This window comes from Geotrypetes seraphini, chromosome 4 (genome assembly GCF_902459505.1).
Source record: "Geotrypetes seraphini chromosome 4, aGeoSer1.1, whole genome shotgun sequence".
In the NCBI taxonomy this organism is placed as follows: domain Eukaryota; kingdom Metazoa; phylum Chordata; class Amphibia; order Gymnophiona; family Dermophiidae; genus Geotrypetes; species Geotrypetes seraphini.
The window spans coordinates 200,958,363-200,978,008 of NC_047087.1; the positions used below are offsets into that span (position 1 = coordinate 200,958,363).

At 44.5% G+C, this 19,646-nt stretch overlaps 1 protein-coding gene across 1 annotated transcript in view; it reads right to left on the reverse strand.

The window, feature by feature from the left end:
• SYNPO2L (synaptopodin 2 like) overlaps nucleotides 1-7,272 on the reverse strand; it is a 131,852-nt gene extending 124,580 nt beyond the window's left edge. The window contains exon 1 of the mRNA XM_033941201.1: nucleotides 6,986-7,272. Coding sequence (XP_033797092.1) covers nucleotides 6,986-7,096 — 111 coding nt within the window. The 5' untranslated portion in view covers nucleotides 7,097-7,272. The remainder of the gene's footprint in view (nucleotides 1-6,985) is intronic.
• Nucleotides 7,273-19,646: the final 12,374 nt, after the last annotated feature.

Below are 19,646 nucleotides of genomic sequence, written 5' to 3' on the forward strand. Positions count from 1 at the left end.
CTCAGGTTGAAAAGAAACTCCATGGAGTTTTTTCCCGGTTCAGAATGGAACCTGTGTGCCTAGTTCAGCATATGTGAGTACTCATTTAATGTAATAACATTATGAACTGGGGTGCATGAAGGAAACAGTTACAAACACAGTTAGAACATACAAACTCTATATGTATGGTGTCCGTGGTAGAATAGAAAAGATGTCCCTAGTGGTTATAGTGTCATATAAAGTGTTTTATATTTGGAATTACTGTGAGAATGGCAGCTTTTTACATCCTTTCCATTGACATGAATGGGTGAAATAAGATTTTCTGTTTGTAGCTCCGCCCACGTGTGCAGGTGGGCCGCGAGACCCCCAGAACATATCACCCCAGGTAGTGAGGGATCTGCATACCAAGTTTTGTTCAAATCGGTCAAGCAGTTTTTTAAATACTGTGAGAATGGCAGCTTTTTACATTTTTCCATTGACATGAATGGGTGAAATCAGATGTTCTGTTTGTAGCTCTGCCCACGTGTGCAGGTGGGCCGCGAGACCCCCAGAACATATCACCCCAGGTAGTTGGAATTACTGTGAGAATGGCAGCTTTTTACATTTTTTCCATTGACATGAATGGGTGAAATCTGATTTTATGTTTGTAGCTCCGCCCATGTGTGCAGGTGGGCCGCGAGACCCCCAGAACATATCACCCCAGGTAGTGAGGGATCTGCATACCAAGTTTCGTTCAAATCGGTCAAGCCGGTTTTGAATTACTGTGAGAATGGCAGCTTTTTACATTTTTTCCATAGACATGAATGGGTGAAATCTGATGTTCTGTTTGTAGCTCCGCCCACGTGTGCAGGTGGGCCGCGAGACCCCCAGAACATATCACCCCAGGTAGTGAGGGATCTGCATACCAAGTTTCGTTCAAATCGGTCAAGCCGTTTTTGAATTACTGTGAGAATGGCAGCTTTTTACATTTTTTCCATAGACATGAATGGGTGAAATCTGATGTTCTGTTTGTAGCTCCGCCCATGTGTGCAGGTGGGCCGCGAGACTCCCAGAACATATCACCCCAGGTAGTGAGGGATCTGCATACCAAGTTTCGTTCAAATCGGTCAAGCCGTTTTTGAATTACTGTGAGAATGGCAGCTTTTTACATTTTTTCCATTGACATGAATGGGTGAAATCTGATTTTCTGTTTGTAGCTCCGCCCACGTGTGCAGGTGGGCCGTGAGACCCCCAGAACATATCACCCCAGGTAGTGAGGGATCTGCATACCAAGTTTCGTTCAAATCGGTCAAGCCGTTTTTGAATTACTGTGAGAATGGCAGCTTTTTACATTTTTCCATTGACATGAATGGGTGAAATCTGATTTTATGTTTGTAGCTCCGCCCACATGTGCAGGTGGGCCGCGAGACCCCCAGAACATATCATCCCAGGTAGTGAGGGATCTGCATACCAAGTTTCGTTCAAATCGGTCAAGCCGTTTTTGCGTGATCGCGGCACATACACACATACATACACACATACATACCTCCGATTTTATATATATAGATTCAAGGGTTTGCCCACTTGTTTACAATTGCCAGCTGAACTGATCCAGTTGTTGGTTTGAGCGGCGCTTAAGGATTAAATGTAATGTAATGTTGGTTGGGCTCAGATGCTAGGAGTAGATTCTGAACTCATAGACTCTAAGATAAACTTAGAATGATTCCAGAGTCTAGGGCAAAGGTGGGATGGAATCCTCTCATATTGGCTCATTCTTACTTTCTCTGACTCTTCCTGATTGGCATTTGAATAGTTAGAAAGTGTGAACTAAAATTTATTTGGAGATCATGATCTGTGAACCTTCCAACTAGTAACATAATTTACACTAAATGATTCACAGATGTGATCTGTGGATCAAAAGTGGGTGGTTGTGACTAATAGCACCGCTTAAACCAATAACTGGATCAGTGCGGCTTGGAATTGTAAAGAAGTGGGCAAACCCTTGAATTTATAATAATGGAGTAACTCAGTCCCTCTTTAATCACCAGGGTGATTCCTTCTGTTTTAGAATTATGAGAAGACTATGGGGCTCATTTTCAAAAAAGATAGACATCCAAAAGACAGCACAAACTAGGACATAGACATCTTACTAGTCAAAATATCCAAGTGGGCATTATCAAAACAAACTTTCTAGATGTCTTTCTGGTTATTTTGTCTCCAGTGCATCCAAATCTTAAGGGGGCATGTTAGAGGTATGTGTTGGGCGGGCTTAGTTCTTGGATGCTCAGCAGGGATAATCAAACCTTTAAAAATGACTTTTGGAGCTAGACCTATTTAAAAAGTCTAAATGCTATAACGGTGCCCAAACTGACCAGATGGCCACTGAAGGGATTAGGGCATGACTCTCCTTACTCCCCCAGTGGTCAGTGACCCTTTCCCACCAACCAAAGATGTGAAAAAAAAAAATGCCAGTACATTTCTAGCCTGTATTACGAGGGAGTGCTGAAAAGTTCTCAGCCCAAGCAACCAACTTCCTAACTTCTGAGCATTATTTTGCCACTGTAGCTGCAAACAGTGGTATTTTATTTCATTTAGTGCCAATCTGCAGAAACAAAATTCTATGTTTTGACATTTTTTCAGATCATTGACTAAACAGTATTCATGTCATTCTCTTCTTGGTTGAGCTCAGAACTTTTCAGCACATCTTCTTACAGCTCAAATATCTTACACAGATATTTGAGCCCAGAGAGCAGAGGAGCACTCTAGTGAATTTCACATTAAAAGTCCCAGGTACAGATGTTACTTTAACTTGCTTCTGTTGTATAATGAGTCCTCCAAAACCTACTGTACCTACATTAAGATAACACCTGCAGGCATAAGGACTATTGTTGTGGCGTACAGGTGGGTACAGTAAGTTTTGAGTGAGTTTTGGAGGGTTCACCATAGGATAGAAGCAAGTTAAAGTGACATCTGTATCTGGTACTTTTAATATGACATTTACTGCAGTAATCCTTAGAGTGCCCTTCTGCTATGCTCAGGAATGCTCAGCTGTCTGTGAACAGTTTGCTAAGAATGGTGGCTGACTGAATGTCCAAAACACTTACTTTTGTGTGGTTTTCATGTGGATGTCTTTATATTTGAGAATAGCCCCAAAAGATAGATGTACTAAGGACCAAAACATCTACAGAGGTCATTTAAAAAAAAAAAAGATAAGACATCTTGCTATTTTGAGAATGGACATTTACTCTACTGCATTTCTGGACGTTATTTCCAAGATGTCCAAACTCAGACGTCCTATCGAAAATGCTCCTCTAAGGCTTTTAGTGGATTTTCTCTGATGATCATATTTTCTTAACACAATGCTATTTTGTCAACAATTTGAGAATGAGCATAGAACTTGCAGCTGGAATATAGGCTATGCATTCAACAGCACTAGCATCATGATGGATTCAGACTATTTCCAAAATTAGTTATGAAGGAATTTTAGCTTATCTTCACAGAAAAATGATATACATGTCTTGAACATCATTTGAATTTAAGTACCATAAATCCTTGCAATCTAAGGAAGTGATCCTGTAACAGGGTGTCTCCAGTTAGGCCCTTGATGTAGCATAAGTGTATTTTATAACAACACCTGGGCCACCAGGTGTCATCATACTACTGTAGAGTAACCCATTACTGCAGGTGCCTAAATAGGTTAGGGATATGCATAATTGAGAGCCCCACCCATATGTACACCCCCCTTGAAGTTATACACCAAGGGTGCAATTCAGATATATATGTTGTTCCACCATTTGGCTATCATGGCACCAAGCAGCATTCTATAATAGCACGTACGTGGGTCAGTGCATTTATAGAATATAGGAATGTAGCCTCAATCACTCACATGTAGCCTCAATCACATACCATGTCAACAGATGGTGTAAGTGTTTGCAGCTATATGATAGCGCATTTACGCATAACCTACACTATTCTGTAAGTTACGTGCATATCTTGTCCATGTGAAAGCCTATCCATGTGAACGCCCATTTTTGCACACGGGCTAGAGCAGTGGTCTCAAACTCAAACCCTTTGCAGGGCCACATTTTAGATTTGTAGGTACTTGGAGGGCCGCAGAAAAAAATAGTTAATGTCTTATTAAAGAAATGACTATTTTGCATGAGGTAGAACTCTTTATAGTTTATAAATCTTTCCCTTTGGCTAAGTCTTAATAATAATATTGTCATTTATAGCTAAAGAGACATTTGATCAAGAAACTGTTTTATTTTACTTTTGTGATTATGATAAACATACTGAGGGCCTCAAAATAGTACCTGGCGGGCCGCATGTGGCCCCCGGGCCGCGAGTTTGAGACCACTGGGCTAGAGAACATATGCATATTTTATAGAATCATGGCTAGCACATATGCAGGTAATTGCCAATTACTGACAACTCTTACCTTCATATATGCTGATATTCTGTAACATGGCGTAATGGGTTTTGCTCCAACCCAAAGCCATGAATTTATAGAATTGCCTTTGCGTTTTGAGAATAGTGTTTAGGGTGCTTATGCATATAGGTGCTACTCTTCTGTGCATATACATGCACAAGAGCTGGGTAACCATGGGTGCCTAGCTATAAAATTGCCCTTCATGTGGATACCTGAAGCAAGAGGAGATTAAGTGACTTGCTCAAGGTCACAAGGAGCGTCAGTAGGAAGTGGGATCTGAACCCTGGCTCTCAAGTCTATTGCTTTAACCACCAAGCTGCACCTTCTCTAAGATTCACTACTTTGTCTCTTCTTTGCTCTGTACTAATCCTCTCCACCTGGCACAGCAGCTGCTGCAATGGAGCAGCTCAAAGGCTTCTCAGAAAAAAAATTCAACAGCTGCTCAGGACACATATATCATCCCTTTAATTACAGCTTGAGGCTCAGAGCACAGAACTGAGAAACCAGGCATGTTTGGTTTAATCCCTCCTCTGGCACAGTCTGTTAACAAATCATGAAGCCTTCCCATGCACAAACCAATAATAGTAAGATTTTACTAGAAGGAACTCATGTAGTAAGTAACCTTCTATTCAGAAAGTATTTCACATACCGGTATTATTTATTTTTAAGGTCCACCGACATTATATGCCAGGCTGTACAATATATACCCACATCAGTCAACACTGAGTTTTAATTAGTCATGAGAATAAAATGTACATACACTATACTGGATGAAAGAGATTATGCTGTTGCAAGAAGCATCCACTACCACACCAGGTTCTTGCCACCCCTAGTACAGCTTCCTCCCATAATTCATAGTTTCTTAGTGCTCCATGCTTGAAAAAATTATGTGTGGTTTTATTGCATTTACTTCCTTTAAACCAATTTTCATAGTCTACACAGAGGATGAACAGTGGAGAAATTCTGAAGCATATCAATAGGCTGAGAGAGCTTCCAAGTTACCCAGTGCCAGGATGGAGATTTAAGGCCAGTCCTGGATTTCTGACAGCCCTATCTTAGTGCATTATGGGACCCATGGCAAGGACAACTACCATATTGGTTTAGGATATAAGTTTACAAGCTAGACTGGCCAAAAAGTATTCCTTCTAGATCTAGGTAACTTGACAGTTCTGGTCTGGTTGTCAACAGAGAGTCCTCATCACTCAATTTCCAAATGAATACTTTGAGGGTGAGTCATTATTAAGATGAAGCTTCCAATATGAATGCTAAGCATTTTTAAATCTCAGGCTGGGGATATCAGCTTTGGCCAACATTTTCCTTCCTTTTCTCTCTTCCTCTGATTGTTAGTCTAAAGAAAGGTGCAGCAAAAAGACTGTAGAACAAGGCTGCCTAAACAAGACCTGGTGACTACACAACCAGCCAGGTTTCCAGGATATCTGCAATGAATATGCAAGAGATAAAAATAAATGAAATTTTTAATACTGTATAAACAGGAGTGGAAGATTCACAATGACAATTTTCATCCAACAACCACTAAATGACATGCATAACCCTGGCACCACTACTTTAAACTAAGGAAAAAGCCTCAGGTTTAAAGTGAGCTGCACTATTTTACGGCTCTAACTCGCTATCACAGGCATTTAAAAAAACCTCCAAAATACTAAATCAGCTAAGTAAAGAGAATTCTACAAACATATAAACACAACTGAAATAATACCGTCTCCTATGATGTTGGTGAGTAGAGCTGTAAAATAGTGCAGCACACTTTATACCTGAGGTCTTTTCCTCTGTATATTTTAAAAGTAGTGGTGCCAGAGTTATGCATTTTATTTAGTGAAGTTGTTGGGCAAAATTTATTTCATGCATATTCAGTGTGGATATCCTGAAAACATGTAGTCACCAAGACTGGTTTTGAAAGCCCTGCTGTGTAGAGACACACCAGCAACAGGAACTGAAACTCCCTCCTGTACGCCTCCCAGTAACCTGTCACCTTCCTGGAAGGGTATGTAGATTTTGCTTGCTGTGTTTGAGAGGTTCTATTGACATATAATCCAGAAAGCAGGAATTATGAAGTTCCAGGCTTACTCTTTTGAATGTGAAAATGGGATCACGTCATTCACTCAAGTAAAACACTTATGTCACAGTATGTTTTGAGTATAACCTTCAAAGTGGCCAGTACTATAGCTTACACTGTACCTGGAGTAGAGGATTGGCCTAGTAGTTAGAACAGCAGCCTGAGATTATGAGTTCCGTTCCCACTGCAGCTCCTTGTGACTCTGGGCAAGTCAGGTTAATACTTCATTGCCCCAGGTACAATATAAGTACATGTCTAAAATATGTAAACTGCTTTGATTGCATAAACCACACAGAAAAAGTGTTATATCAAGTCCCTTCCCCTTTACATGCCAAAAATCTAGAAGATGCTCAGGATGTAGGCAGAATACACTAAACATCTGAAAAATTACAGGGGGTCTATAATTCAACACAATCCGTAATTCCAGTGAAAAACACACATAAAAAGTTACCAAAACTGTCCAGAAACACTTCTCTGATCTGAGCTTCTCATGTTATCTGTTGAAGTATCGTCTCATATCCTACCTTTGACACTTGCAGTGGTAAGTTCTTCTCAGATCCCCCATGTAGCCGGAAGCCCCACGGGCCTTCACCAGACAGGGTAATGAGGACCTTATCATCTGCTCCCATGACCATTGTTTTTCCTTCTGTAGAGGTTACTGTATGACAGAAAGCTGAACAGGTTTTTGAAGCTCCATCTCTTACATGTCTTTCTCTCTTTCAGTGCTGCTCAATCTTCTCTCCTCCCACCCTTCTTCTGTGTGTGTGTATGTCTCACACCCACACACATAAGACTAAAGTTCTGACTGTTAAGTTTGGGTCCCTGACCCTTCTGAACTTTGAGATTATCTGCCATTCTACTTGCTTCTGATTGGCTATTTGGCTTCACTTTTTGGTGACAAGCCAGTAAGTATCATCCTGAACACATGCCTTGTCAATCTTCCTGCCTTCACCCTCTCTTGTCACTGATGCCTCTCATAGTTTGGCCCAAAATAGCATCGTCCTGCCTTACCATAGGACTCTCTTTCACAGACTGAAGCTGTTTAATTTTAGAGTGCTTTCATTTCAATAGCTTTTCCATTATAATGAATCTTTATTTTCTCTGTTCAAGTTCCCATGCTGAGCCTGTTCAAATTATTTAGGAGACAGTTTGGGTTACCAGAAGTCTGGATTTCCCCAGACATGTCCGGAGGTCCAGATGGCTTTTCAAAGCCCAGTATTTTGTCCAGGTTTTGAAAAGCTTCCAGCTAGCAGTATCATCGAGACAGCATTTGCACATGCGCGGATGCAACGCTGTGACATCACACCAGCGCATGTGCAGATGCCCTCCCGAAAAATGAACAGGTTGAGGATGGGGGAGCGGAACAGGGTGTGACTCGGGTGGGCTTGGAGGCGGGGCCATGGGTCCAGATTTTCATTCCAGAAAATCTAGTAACCCTAGAGATAGTGCAGTGGGAAACCATTCTTATAGTTACTGCACCAATGGCGTACCAAGGGGGGGCAGGGGGGTGGTCCGCCCCGGGTGCAAGTCATGAGGGGGGTGCTCCCAGCCTTGGAGTCATTGACATCTGGTTCCAATCCCCTGGCGTCTGGTTCCCCCCCCCCCACCCCGGCGTCTGGTTCTCGCCCCCCTGGCGTCCGGTTTCCCCCCCTGGCATCTCGCTTCCCCCCTGGCCTCCCCGCACCATTTACCGTATAGAAGCAGCCTGCAGCAAGATCGCAATGCCAGCGATCTTTGCGCTGCTTCGGTGCTGTTTCCTCCGCTACGGTTCCACCACTCCTCTGACATCAGAGGAGGGGCAGAACCGCGAAGGAGGAAACAGCACCGAAGCAGCGCAAAGATCGCTGGCATCACGATTTTGCTGCAGGCTGCTTCTATTCGGTAAATGGTGCGGGGAGGCCAGAGGGGTGAATAGTCCTTCGAGGTGGGGGGGGGGGGATGAGCAGTATTTCAGGGGGGGAGAGCAGTCCTACGGGGTGGGGGATGGGGTGAGCAGGCCTTCAGAGTGGGGCGGGCAGGCAGGCCTTCAGGGAGGAGACAGGCCTTCAGGGGGGATGCAGGCCTTCAAGGGGGGGACAGGTCTTCAGGGGGACATGCCTTCAAGGGGGGACAGGTAGGCAGGCCTTCAAGGTAGGGGGGACAGGCCTTCAAGGGAGGGACAGGCCTTCAAAGGGAGGGACAGGCCTTCGGGAGGGGGTGCAGGCTTCAAGGGGGGGACAGGCCTTCAAGGGGACAGGCAGGCAGGTTTTCAAGGGGGGGGGGACAAGCCTTCAAGGGGGGACAGGCCTTCAGGGCTGGGATGCAGACCTTTCAGGGGGGGGACAGGCCTTCAGAGGAGGGGGCCCTGGTGTAGAAGTACACTGAGGGAAGGGGTGTTCAAAGAGATGTGCAAATGCCAGACTTTGGGGGGGGAAGAAATAATGGGACTGAAAATAGAGGAGAGGGAGAGAGATGATGGACCATGGGATTTAGGGAGGGAAGGAACAGAAAGGGAGAGAAGTTGGACACAAGGGATGGTATGGAGGGGGATAGAGATACTGGATAGGAGGGTAGTTGGGGAAAAAAAGGGAGAGATGGTGGACCCTGGGGTGGTGGGAAAGAAGGGAGAAATGCTGGATGAAAGGGTAAAGAAAAGATGGATCTGTGGAGGGAGCTGAAAAAAAGGAAAGATGACAGACCTCCTGGGAAGGGAAGGGAAATGGAAGGGGAGGACAGAGTTGGCAGATGGATGGTTAGCATGCAGAAAGAAGAAAGTAGGGGACCCTGGCAAGCAAGTTATCAGAAGACAACCAGAACCTTGGACCAACAAGATTTGAAAAATAACCAGACAACAAAAGGTAGAAAAACTAATTATATTTTCTGTTTTGTGATTACAATATGTCAGATTTGAAACGTGTAACCTGCCAGAGCTGGTGTTAGACTGCAAACGTGAGCTAGGATTTAACAGAAATAGGAAAAGTCCTTTTTGTTTCTTTATTTTATTTACACCACAGTGCCAGTGTGGTTAGGAAAAGCCAAAGGGGGTGAAAAAGCTATAAAATAAACCCACCAGCATGTTTGAAAAAAACACCCAATTGGGCAAGAAAATCGAATCGAAAAACCAATTCAATAGGCTGAATCGAATAGAAATTTTTTTTCCTGAATCGGGCAGCACTAGTTTGTGCTACTGTCTTAGACTTTAGGACCTGGGATTGGGGAGAGATGGTATCTTCAGTACTTTATAATGCAAGTGAAATGAGGATTTGGTCAGACTTTTGAAGGGTCTGCAGAAGAAAAATATTGTATAGGTCGGGGACATGAGACAGCAGGAAACGGGAACTTTTCTTCCTTCTATTTTTGTGAATGGCAACTCTGAGGATGTCGGAGAGTTCAGTTAAAATATGTGCTTTATAAGAAAATATAATAATGTATTTTATAAAGTTTATAATCATTGCTGGCCTACCCTGTGAAGTGTTCCTAGTGGTGGTGGTGGTGGCAGCGTGTCAATGTGTTGAGAGGAAGAGGTGGTCTGGGAAATTCTGCTGAGCAAACTCCGGGCCCATTTCCACCCCCCAGTTAGTCCACTCCACTCAATTGGTTCACATACTGAGTGGGTCTTTGGGTGTTGTGCCTGGGTAGTTGTTTTGGGATCTCTTCCAGTGGTTTGTCAGTATCTCCTTGTGGTTCAAGGAAGAAAACTTTGTTAACCTTAGCATTGACCTTCAGAATATGTTTGTAACAGCGCTGCTTGTGTGGCATTAGGCTATGCAGTGATCGAAAGAAAAAACCAGACCTTTGCACATTTTTGCACTATATGGTGGGTGTATGAGGAGATTCACATTTCCTGCACAGCTAAGTCCGTGTGAAGTTATCTTGTGCTGTATTTGACATCTAGCAGGTCTCTGTTGCTACTCTTTGGGTTTTGACCAGGTACTAGTGACCTGGATTGGCTACCATGAGAATGGGCTTCTGGGCATGATGGACCATTGGTCTGACCCAGTTAGGCTATTCTTATGTTACTAGTGTTTAAGCCCGTTACATTAACGGGTGCTAGAGTAGATGTCTGTCTATCTTTTTTTTTTCTTTGTCTCTCTCTCCGTGTACGCTGTCTGTCATTCTTTCTGTCTGTGTCTCTCCCTGGCCCCCTGTCTGTCTTTCTTTCTGTCCCTTTCTCCCTGGCCACCTGCCTGCCTGTATTTCTCTGTTGTGCCATGCCTGCCTGACTCTCTGTGACCCCCTTTCTATGTCCTTAGTGTCCCATCTTATGAGGTGCCCTCAGTGCCTCCTTCCTATGTCCTTAGTGCCCTCAGTGCCTCCTATGTGCTTAGTGCCCCCAGTGCCACCTTCCTATGTCCTTAGTGCTCCCAGTGCCTCCTTCTTGTCCTTAGTGTTCCATCCTATGTCCTCAGTGCCTCCTTCCCATGTCCTTAGTGCCCCTTCCTATGTCCTCGGTGCCCCCAGTGCCACCTTCCTGTCCTTAGTGTCCCATCCTATGTCCTTAGTGCCTTCACTGCCTCCTTCCTATGTCCTTAGTGCCCTCAGTGCCTCCTATGTCCTTAGTGCCACCTTCCTATGTCCTTAGTGCCTCCTATGTCTTTAGTGCCCTCAGTGCCCCCCACCCCCAAAGCCAGCCAGCCTGCCTGCCTGCCTCCTTCCCTCCCCCCTGTACAGTAGAACCTATCATTTTTCTATCCCTCCCTCCCATCCCCCTGTGCAGTAGAACCCTTGAAAGCAGCATGTTTCCATCTCCCCCCCTGCCACTACCGCCGAAGTGCAGCCGACCCCACTTACCCTCCCATCCGACCCTCCCACCGCGAGACAACCAGAAACTTTCCGGCTCGAGCAGCAGCCGCAGCACTCTAAACACGCTGCTTCACGGCCTTCTACTGCTCGCGATTCCCTCTGCCGCGTCACCGGCAGAGCAAATCAGGGCAGTAGAAGGCCACGAAGCAGCGTGTTTAGAGTGCTGCGGCCGCTGCTAGAGTCAAGAAGTTTGTCGGGACCGTGGGAAGGGAAGGGGGGCTGTGGCAAGGGACTAAGGGAGCCAGCCAGACCGCGGTTGGAGGGTCGGATGGGAGGCTCAACGGGGGATCGGGTGCACCGGGGAGGGGGGAGGGTGGGTGAAGACGACGACACTCAACCTCTCGCTGGGGGCGGAAAGGCTCTGGACCCAAGCTGGGAGGAAGACCGGCGTTTGCTGAGGCTGCGGCCGCCTGGAGACTGCGTTCAGCTGCCCAGGAATCCCGTTGGCTTGCACTGCACACTCCAAAGAGGGGAGCAGAAGGAACGGCGGTAGCGACAGCGGTTTCTTTCGCAGTGAGTGAGGGGGGGGAAGCTCCAGAGTGTTCCCTGCTGCTGCGTTCTAAAATAGAATCCGGCCATGGATCACACACCACAGCGGCAGGGAACATGAAACCCTAAGTGCGCATGCGCGCTTAGAGTTTTATTATATAGGATGTTCTCATCTGTAGGGGCCTTTGTTTTCACTTCTTATTTTAATGTATTTTTTACTGGGAACTTATCAGTGTTTTTTTATAATGGGAACAAAAATGGAAGAGAATTAATGTGTGTGGAATGGGGGGGTAACTAATTTCTTCAGCTAAATAATTAAATCCACCTCAACCAGACATAGGAGAACTCACGCACCATTCACACACCCTCCAACCAAAAACATCAAAAGAAAAAAATTTTTCGACAACCTCCTAGCCATTCAAGCTGCAACACTCGACCCCCAACTCTACAACCTATTGACCTCGACCACAGACTACAAAAACCTTAAAAAAGAAATAAAAATCCTTCTATTCAAAAAACACATAAAACCGAACTAACACAATCAGAACTGTCCCAAGCATCACCTGCAACTACTCCATATGTACTTCTAATATCATGACAATTCAGACATAATTTATGCTATGTTATGTTATGTTTGGAATAATGGTTACATATATGAGGTTCAATAAAAGAAAATTTTCACTGCCTGTTTCTATTCTGACCATTTATACCATATCATGGTTATTACAAAAAATATTTTTTTACATGGGGGGGGGTGTCAAAAAATGATGGGCCCCGGGTGCCACATACCCTAGGTACGCCACTGAACTGCACCTGTAATTTCCAGGATAAAAATTCCATTGGATGTTTTCTGCAACTAATATAAAAATGTTTCATCTAGCAAAGTGAGAGAAGAGGTGCAAATAATACAAGTTGTTTATACTGCCTCTTACACTAAACTTTGCAGGGGTGTGTGGCATTCCAGTTTAAATAAGATATAAAAAAATTACCAGTATCTTTCAAAATATCATATAACTGTTATAGTATGTTCCTGTAACAGCACGAGCAGGCAGAGACTGTTCTGATACACAGCCAGATACAAGCATAGAAGGTAAAGGAAAATTATTTATTAACTCAAAAGGAAAAAAAAAATATCCAGCTCCCTATTACTTCACAGGGTCAGGCATACACAGGGCAGGATTAAATCGTCAAGGGCCCCTAGGCACACAAGTACACTGGGCCCCATGCCCCACCATCTGTATTTACCCATTTTCTTATTTACTTATTTCTTTTATTTTAAAATTCAAAACAAACAACAAAGATTACCATACCAGTGCCAGTGTACAGTTTTTCTTCTATGCAACCTCCAAACATCTCTGAACACATCCCCCCCTTCCTTCCTAGATAAAGAGATCTTCAGCTAGCAGGGCTTTGGGAAGCCCACCAATTTATATTTTGCATATGGGTAGGAGGCATGGGGCATTGCGGGAAGAAAATTTAGTGCCCATCATTTTATTGGACTAATACATTTCTCTCTTAGCTTTCAAAGGTTAAAACCTCTTTCTTCAGATCAGTAACCAATACTGCTGTTACCATATCCCTGAGGAAAGGAGTTATGGTCTTTGTATGGTCTCTGTATTAAAATTAGTTCAATAAACAGTATCATCTTAGTTACATTCCCCTCCGACATCACTTCTTCCGGAGCAAGTATGTGACGTAGGAGGGGGATGGACTAGCAGATGCAGTCATCGTGGGACCTTCCTGTAACAGAGCCAGCCGCATTGCTGTCGATGGTGGAGAGAGGCCCATTGCCGTTGATGTGTGTGTGGGGGGGGCATTGCTGTTGATGCCGGGAGGGGGCCGTTGCTGTTAAAAAAAATAACAAGGTGATTCGTGCTCCTTCAGCGGGCCCCCCTCACAGTTGTGGGCGCTAGGCACATGCCTACTGGGCCTATTGATTAATCCGGCCTGTAAGAACAGTCTTTTGGTTCCAAAGTTCTGAGGTGGGCCTGTGACTACCAGGACCCAAGACACAGATCGTGGTTTGTGACTACCACAGCCCAAACATAGTCCTTCAACAGCTTTTCTCAAACATCAGCCAGACTTTAGAGCAGGGGTTTCCAACCTGCGGCCCCGTGAAGTATTTTGTGCGGCCTCAGTCGAGGGCGATGCAGTGTGTTCCTCTGCTGCCCCCGGGTGTTTACCGTCTTGCCGGCTCCCTCCTCTGTCTTGCTGCAGCATTTGCGCAGCCCCAGAAACATTTTTTTCGGCCAATGCGGCCCAGGGAAGCCAAAAGGTTAGACACCCCTGCTTTAGAGCAACTCACAGGTGTTCAGCAACAAAAGGAATAGGCTGGGCCAGAACTAGCTAGAGGCCCAGAGGATACAAGGAAGAAGAGGTGATTCCCACATGCATCTTGACTACAACCCTTAGATACTCTGTCTCCCTGACTCCTCCTTCCTATGTCATTTCCCCTAAGGAGGAGCTACTTATATTAAGGTGACTTTGGCATTGTGAGGGAGAATCTAGCAGGGGAAGTGGTAGTGACCTATAGACTCCCTCACAGTTCCTTTTAGGTATAGGTATTGGATTTGACTGTTAGAGATAAGAGTGGTGCTCAGAACAAGGGTCAGGGAAGGCATTAATTGTAGCTATAATATAGTGACTGATGGCAGGATGCATCAAAGAATAACAGGAAGATATTAGCCTATATCTCCAAGCATTCAACCTGGAATAAGCTTACATCTGCTTCCTGTGATAGATAGGCAATAACATATCACAGAGTTTCAATACATGCCATATGTAACCTGTGAGCCATGAGATCAGAAGCCAAGTTTTGTCAGTAGCCAGGATATTTGCAAAACTAGGCTTGATTCACCTAAATCATTTTTGTTTTCTGAAGGGCAAACAGTAAAAATCCTTGAGCAATAACCATTATTAAAACAAACATTGAAGAGATATTTAAAATGTAAATACATATCATGACTTATAAAAGAATATTGAATCCTAGTGTTTAAGCCCGTTACATTAACGGGTGCTAGAATATATATGTCTGTCTTTCTTTCTGTCTCTCTCCCTGCCCCTGTCTTTCTTCCTTTCTTTCTCTCTCTCCCTCCCGCTATCTATCTGTCTTTCTTTCTTTCTGTCTCTCTCCCTGCCCGCTGTCTATCTGTCTTTCTTTCTCTGTCTCTCTCCCTGCCCGCTGTCTGTCTGTCTTTATTTCTGTCTGTCTCTCTCCCTGGCCCCCTGTCTGTCTTTCTCCATGACCCCCCCTGTCTATCTTTTTTCTTTCTGTCTCTCTCCCTGGCCCCCTGTCTGTCTTTCTTTCTTTCTGTCTGTCTCTCCCCCTGGCTCCACTTGCCTGTCTGTCTTTCTTTCTGTCTGTCTCTCTCCCTGGCCGCTGTCTTTCTGTGTATCTGTCTTTCATTCTCGTGCGCTGAGATGCTTCAGCTCCAGCCCCCTTCTCCCACCTACCCTTAAATCACTCCTTTTGCCTCCTCCCCAGCCTGAACAACCGCCAACCAGAGTCCAGATGCTGAGTGTCGGTATGCCTGCTTCTGTTATTTTTGTGCTCTCCTTGATCCTGTTAGACGGAGCGAGGGTGGGAGGGGGGAGTCGCCGCCGTGGTCGCCACCTCCATGCATCTGTTCTTAAGTTGCCTCCACATGCGCAGTAGAAGGAGCCAGCGTTGCCGAGGGAGGGTGATGGGGAAACTGCCACTGGCTCCTTCTACTGCACATGCGGGAGCACAGCACCACGGAGGCACAGAGCCACGAAGATTGAAGTGCGCATGCGCGCTAAGGGTATTATTATAGCGGATGTTCAAGAATGAGCAGCATCTTATATGATCCATTAATGACCTCATGCTACCCAGAGAAATGTATCCAAACAACCACTTACCCAGATATAAAACACATCTTTGTTGCAGACAACTATCATACCCAAACAGTACTTCTTTTTCAGACTAGCACTGGTGTGGCAAGGGCCCTTGAAGAATCTTAATAGAGATCAATTTCCATTTCTCATAAATAAATGTTCCATTTCAGTACTTAATTATTACTCATGATTTTTATATCTTTTTAGTATTTTATAGTACTCTGCATTCTTTTTCCATGCCATCTGTTTGGCCTCAAATGAATAGCAGTACAATAAGTAGAGAAAGTTCCTTGCTCACTGCATGGAGCACAAACCTTGCAACAACCTAAAATTTTGACAAACGATGTATACCAGAGTTTAAACATAGTAAGTCCAAATGTCCTGCATCTGTAGATTCCAGATAGCCCTGGTGAAATGTGTAACAAATAGGTGCATGTTCCTTTAAATTATGTGCATGGGTCAAAAGGTCCATACTGTAGAAAATGAATAGGGTTCTAGCCAGTTCCAAGGAGACCAGATCAGGGAAAAATATCTTCTCTGTTGTGTTACTGAGTCAGCATGAGGAATGTCATCCAGCCTCACATCTCCTAGTCTGGGCCAGTCTCCAGCTTCATAGGAGGATTATAGAGTATATCCTGCAGCTCTCCAAGAGCTATTTATGGGTTTAATATCTAAATGTAGGGTACATAAAAATATAAGAAAAGCCATGCTGAGTCAGATAAGGGTCCATCAAGCCCAGCATCCTATTTCCGACAGTTGCCAGTCCAGGTCACAAATAGATCAATCTCTCATTGCTCATTTTCAAGGATAAGCAAAAAAAAAAAACAAAAACCTTTCCCAAGTCTACCAAACAAATAGTTTATTACAGACTTTTCCTCCAGGAAATTATCCAAATTTTTTTTTGAACTCCAGATATTACTCACCTTGATCACATCGTCTAGTAACAGATTGATTGTTTACTGCACCTGGAATGCGCTTCCAGAGGACGTTATAAGGCAGAGTACAGTACTGGGATTTAAGAAGGGATTGGACAATTTCCTGCTGGAAAAGGGAATAGAAGGGTATAAATAGAGGATTACTGCTCAGGTCCTGGACCTGTTGGGCCACCGCTTGAGCGGACTGCTGGGCAAGATGGACCTCAGGTCTGACCCAGCAGAGGCATTGCTTATGTTCTTATGTTCTATGATTTGTTTTTATTTGCTGGTTTTTAGTTTTAGTGTTGAAAGGTTAAAACAAATATACAAGGGTCAATTGAAAAGTTTCCGGTCTAATCAAGAAAATATCATTTATTTTCAACATAGTTTCTTTTAACTCAATACATTTTCTCCAACATTTTTTCAGACCTTTCATGCCATCAGAAAAATATGAAACATCTAAACTGGAAAAATAGCTATTTGTGATTGCAGAATCTGAAAATAAAATTTCTTCCCAGACAGCTATTTTTTCAGGTTTTGAAAAAGAAAGAAGTCACACTGGGCCAAATCCGGAGAGCATGGTGGATGGGGAATTAATTTGAACCACAATTCATGCATTGTTGATGTGCAAGTTGGTACATTGTCCTGGTGGAAGAGAACTTTCTTCTTGGCCAAATGAAGATGTCTTCTCTTCATTTTGGCACTTAGATGTAATAAGCCAGCACAGTTTTTGCCATTAATGGTTTTTCCATTTTCCAGATATAGTCAATAAAAATTATTCCGTGAAAATCCCAAAAGACGGTCGCCATCACCTTCCCAGCCAAAGGAGCCTTTTTAGTTCCAGAGTTGGTTCATCTGTTGTTGTCCATTGTTTGGATTGTTGTTTTGTCTCAATAGTATGAGATAAACCCAAGTCTCATTTAGTCATAAAACACAGAAAAAGTGGTTCTCATTGTGCTTAAAATGCTCAAGACACATTTTTGAAATGTCCGATCAAACTCGTTTTTGGTCGACGGTTAGCAAATGTGATACACATCATGCACTCAACTTCCTCATACCTAAATATTCATGTAGGATGTTGTGTACTAGAGAATGACACGGGGAAAAAAATTGTCCCCATCCCTGCAGCCTCACCCCACCCCCATCCCCACAACTACAGTCCCTGCCCCGTCCCCATCCCAGCAACCACTGTCCCTGCCCCGTAGCATCCATACAAGTATTGCAATATTTAGCTTATTCCTTCCTTATAAATCAAAGTTCTGGCTGATGAACTAGAGAAACAGATGTTCAGCTGGCAGGGCTTTGCTTATAAATTTTTATAAACACAACTAATATGCTACTTTATCCTAAAGCATAAAATAAATAATAAATAAATAAATAGAATTTTTTTTCTACCTTTGTTGTCTGGTTTCTGCTTCACTCATCCATTTGCTCTGTTACTGTGCCTCTCCCTTCACCCCTCCCCCCCCACCCAATTGATCTGGCACCCATCTCCTTCTCCCATAGTCTGACATCTCTGTCTTCTTCCCTTCCAGCATCTTATCCCCTCTCTCTCTTCCCCATTCCCTCCAGCATCTTCTCCCCACTCTGTCTTCCCCATGTCCTTTCAGCGTCTTCTCCCCCTCTGTATTCCCCATTTCTTTTCAGCGTCTTCTCCCCTCTATCTTCCCCATTTCTTTTCAGCGTCCTTCTCCCCACTTTGTCTTCCTCATTTCCTTTCAGCATCTTCTCCCCACTCTGTCTTCCCCATTTCCTTTCAGCATCTTCTCCCCACTGTCGTCCCCATGTCCTTTCAGTGTCCTCCCCACTCTGTCTTCCCCATTTCCATTCAGCGTCCTTCTCCCCACTCTATCTTCCCCATTTCCTTTCAGCGTCCTTCTCCCCACTCTGTCTTCCCAATGTCCTTCTCCCCACTCTATCTTCCCCATTTCCTTTCAGCGTCCTTCTCCCCACTGTCTTTCCCATTTCCTTTCAACGTCCTTCTCCCCACTCTGTCTTCCCCATTTCCTTTCAGCGTCCTGCCCCCACTCTGTCTTCCCCATGTCCTTTCAGTGTCCTTCTCCCACTCTGTCTTCCCCATGTCCTTTCAGCGTCCTTCTCCCCACTCTGTCTTCCCCATGTCCTTTCAGCGTCTGTTCCTCTCCATCCCCCTTCCCTCTCACCACCTCACCGCCCTTCAGCCCCCTAGCACGGCACCCTCCCTCCTTCCTACCTACCTGAATCTATCTATCCACCTATCTCCCTTCCTCCCTCCCCTTTACCTTTGCGGCATGTTTTGAGTAACTTTCACAAAGCCATCGGAGCCTGCAAACAGTAGCGTACCTGTGTGGGCGGAAGCTTCTCTTCTGACGCAACTATATTTTTTGGGTTAATTATGGGTGTCTTCAGGGGTTTGTTTCCATGGGGGTGCACTGAGTCTATGCTTGTTGATGTTTGCCACCCTTCAGGTTGGCCTTGCATGTTTGAGAGTACCAGGGCCATTGTATGTGTATGTGTTGTCCACGATAGATTGGGGTGATCCTGGGATGTATACGCTTATAGTAGGGTGGATATCTGTATGTGTGTGTTACTGTGTTTTGTACTATTGAAGATGTTTACTTCTTGTTAGTATGGTGGGAGGTCTGGTTGATCCTACTGGAAGGGTGGTGTGGGAGGTGGTGGACAGGTGGGCTGGGGAAGGAGGGGAGATGGGAGGGGGTGGGGAGAGGGACTATCACAGTTCTCACAGGCAGAGAACTCTTTTTCCACTTTGATAGATGATAGGGTTCAAGGTTGTTTCCTATAATGTTAGGGGGTTGAATTCCCCCACAAACTTACAACCTTGTTTAAAGAGCTAGTATGTCTCCAAGCAGAAGTATGCTTCTTGTATGAATCCAATCTCTCCAGAGCCCAGAACCTCCAGGACTCTAGATTCCCCTTGATGTATTGGGCATGCACTGGGATTTCAAAAAAGAGAGGGGTGGGCATTCTATTTGCCAGGACCGCCACTAGAGGTTAAGACAGTGGTTCAAGACCCTCAGGGCCATTATATTTTAGTGGTAGGAGTTCTCCAGGGTCACACCTATATCTTTGTTAATCTTTATGCACCAAATATGAGGCAGGGGGACTTCTTTCACGAGATGACATCTAAGACACTGCAATACAA